The following is a 5351-nucleotide window of genomic DNA, read 5'->3' on the forward strand; positions in this document are numbered from 1 at the left end:
TTCCCTTGTAAAATGTATGTATTCAAAGCACTGTCCTATTCATACCACATGATATGGAAAAATGTGATCTTGAACATGCAGTTTCAAAGAAATCATCAATTGGTAGGCACTGACTTCTCCTGATATACTAATTAATTAGTGATATTTCAGTAGGATGCAGAATCCACAGAGAAAGGCAGATCTGCAAAAGATTTGCATGTATTTGTTGCAACAAGAAAAAGCCTCAATGTCTATAGCAAGGTGTTGGTTCCTTTTGGAATATTTTAAAATGGAATTACAGCCTGTGTATTTGGGAATGAACAGGTCAACTTAAATATTTCATTTCACAACTTGCTTGATAAGGTGATGAAAGAGGTGAAGTATCTGTCACTGCCAGGCAGCAATGCAAACCCTTTGCAGATATTGGGGTTGGAATTTGATTACATCTCTCAAATGATGTTCGATTAATTTCACTCACATTTTTCTATTCCTTCCAGTTCATGACTAGCCCTTTCTGATAAAGCACGAGTCTATTAGTAGGTAAGTGGGATAACAGCAATTTGCTAAGGGAGAGAGATAAGTCTGGGGAAATGGAATGATTTTCTTTCTGTATTAGATTAACTGAGCTATTTGAAAGATGGACACCCTGGAATGAATTAATGAGCAATATATCATTGGTTCAACTGCTAAAACACTATGTCTATAGTGTAGTACAGAAGACAAGTCTCAAATTCCCATAATACAGACCAAATGAAACAAAGAAATGAGATCCAAAGGCTGCCCCATGAGTCCAAATTCCGCACTCATAACAAGAGGATTAATATGCAAATGTGATTACCAGGACCTAAGCAGCCCTAAGGAACCAAGTATTGACTTACTTAGTTCAAACTTCTGACCCTAACATTTGAGTTTGCACAAGATTCTGCAATGGTGCAAAGAAAAGCTGTATTGTGGCAGGAAGGCACTTGCATGGACAAGATGGCAAGTGTAATATATAAATGAAGGGGAACTTGACTAGAGGGAGATGGAAGCATGAAAACACCTTCATCTACCCTAAAAGGGAAAAAATACTGGCAGCATTTTGCAGATGCTGGCTAGATAGCCTCCCTTCCACTAGCTGAGATCTGTGTGAGCTGGCAGTCATTTTGTTTTTTAAAATAAAGAAAACAGAGGTTATTATCAAGCTAGCAGAGTCTTTCCCCTGTTAATCCTTCCTCCTCCCAAAGCTGCTCTTCCAACCTGTGGGAGGAAAGGCTGTGGGGGGAAAGATCCAGCAATTCTCTTTTGCCTCCGTGTGTGAAAAACCAGCTTTAAATTGAGGAGACTGGGAGAGGGCTAAGCAGCCCTTCTTGGTGTGGATGGGTGTTCTTCTGCTGCTCAGAAACAGCTGGCCGGGGGGTTAAACAACACAGGAAAGAACCAGAACTCTGGGTCACCTGAAGTTTGAGTCTTGGGTAGATGTATTTCTCATCAGAGATCAGGTTCTATATTGAATGTCATCTTATTCTGAATGCAAAAGAACACACATCAGAAGCCGATATAATTACTTGGTTCTGTTTCTCTTAATTCTACAAATTCCTATTCCTAAATCAGCCTCCCTCCCTCTCTCTCCTTCCCTTCTTTTTCCCTCTGTCACATACAGAGACACAAAATGAATTGCATATGAGGCATCCAAAACACGTTTTCCCATTATATTTGGGTGGAGTCGGTGTGTTGTGTAAATGAAAACCTACGGGGAACAGAATACAGTTCTTGGCTCACAGGGAGGGCATTCCTCAGCATCAGGTGGGGGGGGAGCAGGGGGCAGAGGAAAGGGAATATGCTGAGCGAAGAAACCAGAGTCCAACGTTTGGGAACCAAGGGGCACCTCTGGAAATCTAAGACACTGACAGCACTAGAAAATACGTATTCCTTTTTGCAGAAGAAAAGCTGCTCAGATCCTGCCCACTCCTATTCCCCCCCCCCCGGGGGAAAACACAAATAAGCAAAGCACAGGCACAAAATGCAGGCAGACCCCCTCCCCCAACAAACCAACAAGAAGCCCCCCAAACCCCTCATTTTTTAAAAAAGTAAACATTGAGAACAGGGACTTGGTGTGGATGGCAAGGGTGTTGTGCTCCCCAGCCCCCAATAGCCCTTTCACAAAAAAATTAAAAAGCAATTGCCCATATGTTTTGTTTATTTCTTTATTTCATAAAAAAATTATACAGTGGTACCTCGGGTTAAGTACTTAATTCGTTCTGGAGGTCCGTACTTAACCTGAAACTGTTCTTTTTTTTGTCAAATGAGAAGTTTTATTATAGCTGAATGCAGCATCACAATATTATGATCTTGGTCTCTCTTTCTTGCCTTTGTACAATGCTAAGAGAGAAACATTTGCTACTTTGACGACCTTGAAACGAACTCCTGGGATGTCACCAACAACATGACCTTTCCGACCAAACCCAGCAGCCAGGACTTCATCGTTCTCCTCAATGAAGTTCAGACAACCATCATTAGGAACAAAGGCTGTTATTTTCTTTCCATTCTTGATGAGCTGAACTCGGACACACTTCCTGATGGCAGAATTTGGCTGCTTAGCTTCAACATCAACTTTTCCCAAGACAATTCCTTTGGCATGGGAAGCTCCCCCAAAAGGGTTGGCTTTCAAAGCAGTACCCAGATGTGCCTTCTTGTATTGTTTGTCATGCCATTTCTGGTCTCGGCGATGACTGCGCAGCTTCCTGGCTGTCTGAAGCCCACGGCACTTGCCCATCTTCCTCCTGCTGCAGTGGCTGCCGGTTCGCCCAAAGGAGCCTGAGAGAGAGGGCACCTGAAACTGTTCTTAACCTGAAGCACCACTTTAGCTAATGGGGCCTCCTGCTGCCGCTGCGCCGCCAGAGCACGATTTCTGTTTTCATCCTGAAGCAAAGTTCATAACCCGAGGTACTATTACTGGGTTAGCAGAGTCTGTAACCTGAAGCGTATGTAACCTGAAGCGTATGTAACCCGAGGTACCACTGTACTGCTGGGTTGTAAAAAGCCTCAAAGCGTTTTACAAAAGAGAAAACAGTAAAACCAAGAAAAAATTACAACCCTGCTTCAGAAAATACAAAACTTAAAATTCTAAAACAGATTTAAACTACCTGGACTTTCTAAGCACCCATGTAGGCTTGTCTAGAGAGGAGTGTTTTTAGCAGGCATCGAACAGAGTCCAATGAAGGCGCCTGCTTGATCTCCCTAGGCAGGGAGTTCCAAAGTGCAAGCACTGCTACACTAAATGACCGAGTTCTTACAAACGCAAGTGGGAATCACGTGGCAGCTGCAGCAGTGCCCATTCTGCTGCTCCAAGTGGTTGCAGTGGGCACATGTGGGGCAATGACGTTTACAGGGAAATCTAATGATTTTGCTAAACTGTCACATTTCATAGAAGGATTCTTATTTTGTCACTTGCAGCACATAATCACAGCTAGGAATCGCCACAGACCTGGTTGAAAGAGGCAGCTTGAGTTGACTTGTCAAGCTTAGGTGAAGATGGATACATTCCTAGACGTACCAAGACTCTTACGCTTGATCCCAAATATAGAAATATTAGGAAACTAGAAGACGTTTACCACAACAGATGTAGAGATGGCTTTGTTTTTACACATAACACCTTTGGCATGCTTTTTTAAAAAAATATTTTTTATTAATTTTCAATTATTAACATTCCATTTGGTATTGAATCGAATCTTCCCACATCATAATACAAACAATAATGCCAATTATACATTTGGCCTGCTTTGGAGGAACACCACTGACCTGACACAGGCTCAATTGCTGGCATCTGTCTGTCTTGGAAGACAATGTAAGAGTTTGCCTTCGGAGTGAAGTCAATCCGTTGGAGAGTCACAGCGTCTGCACACCAACGCAGGGCAGACATTTATTCAAAATTAAAACAAGACATATTATCCAAAAACATATCATCCTTGTGTCCCCCCCCCATTTTTCCTCCCTCCCCCCCCACACAAACCCCCACCCCACCCCCACCCCCGACTTCCCTCAGTTCCAGTCTTTGGTTTCTCTGAGACTGCTGTTTTCTGCATGTTACAAAGTTGTATAGATCCTCAAACTATTTAGCTGATTATTATCAATAAAAAGTTTGTGAATGTTTATTCAAAACCTGCCAAGGAGTCCAGTTCACTTTGTTGGATCTTCAGATACTTTGTAAAGGGTTCCCATTCATCCTTAAAGTCACAGTTATCCTTGTCCTGTAGCTTATATGTCAGTTTTGCCAGTTCTGCATAGTCCGTCAATTTTTCTTGTCATGATTCCTTAGTTGGGGTTTCTTCAGTCTTCCATCCTTGTGCTACCAGAGGGCAGACATGTTTTGCTGCAGCTGAGGCAGATGAAGGTATCTGGTTTTGCTGCTACATGGATATTACTATGCTCATGCGCAAAATACATAGGCAGCCTTTTTCTCTAAACATCAAGATGCCTGGAATTAACAATCTACTTTTTCAAAAATCGAAGTGTTTTGGTGGGAATTGAACTAAATGCAGCTAAACTTTGGAGTTTTTATATTTAAGCACCTACCTACACTGTGCTTTGTTCACTACTACCAATGTCAAGTAAATGCATACTGATAAGCCTTGATCTGCTTCAGCAAGTTCTTCCGTTATGAAGCCTTTCTGAAGACTTACACAACATAAATCTACTGTTTGTTCACCAATCAACCTGATTTTCATTTGTAATACATATGTATAATGCTAGCTGTAGATCTGATGGCAATTGAGGGGTCAAATTTGTAGATTAATCTTGGGCATATGCAAAGTTAAACTAAAATTTTGCTTCCTATGGACTTGTGTTCTCCAACTGATACAATGTAAGTGTCACACGAAAAAATTGCTTAGGGAAGTTTCACAGCCGTCCATCATTATATGCCACACATGGGGTGTGAAAGAAAGAAGAACAATGAAAAATAAAAAAAATAAAAGGAGGAAGGAAATTGTAAACAAGTCTCTGTTTTCTGGTACGTATGCACTTGGACATTCACAAGCAGGTCCTTAGAAATTGTCAGCTAATTTTGCAGGGCAGAAGGAAGTAACTTTCCACAGCAGCAGAATTTGTAATCATATAAAAAAATTAAGCATCTGAGAAAAACTTCTGAGCATTGGACACCTAGAGGAAGAAACCCTGTTCTGGTCCTCAGTAAAAATCCTCAGCAGAATAGGCTCTTTTTAAATGCTGGAAGAAAAAAGAAAGGATTATTGAAGCTGTGTTATGGAGCAGTGTTTAAGTGCCTGTTTAAAAGTCACTTGCAATCTTGGCATTCAGGATCTGTGTTTACTAGGGAGATCTTCCCAAGGCTCCTAACTCACCCAGTCCTAGGGAATAAATGGGAGTGCACAACC

At 41.6% G+C, this 5351-nt stretch overlaps 1 protein-coding gene across 1 annotated transcript; it reads right to left on the reverse strand.

Annotated features, from left to right (window-relative positions):
• Positions 1-2286: 2286 nt before the first annotated feature.
• LOC128402975 (40S ribosomal protein S23-like) lies at positions 2287-2782 on the reverse strand. The gene has a single exon (XM_053367486.1). It carries the CDS (start codon positions 2732-2734, stop codon positions 2303-2305), a length of 432 nt encoding a protein of 143 aa, XP_053223461.1. The 5' UTR covers positions 2735-2782; the 3' UTR covers positions 2287-2302.
• Between the last annotated feature and the right edge of the window lie 2569 nt (positions 2783-5351).

This window comes from Podarcis raffonei, chromosome 1, assembly GCF_027172205.1.
Source record: "Podarcis raffonei isolate rPodRaf1 chromosome 1, rPodRaf1.pri, whole genome shotgun sequence".
Lineage (NCBI taxonomy): Eukaryota > Metazoa > Chordata > Lepidosauria > Squamata > Lacertidae > Podarcis > Podarcis raffonei.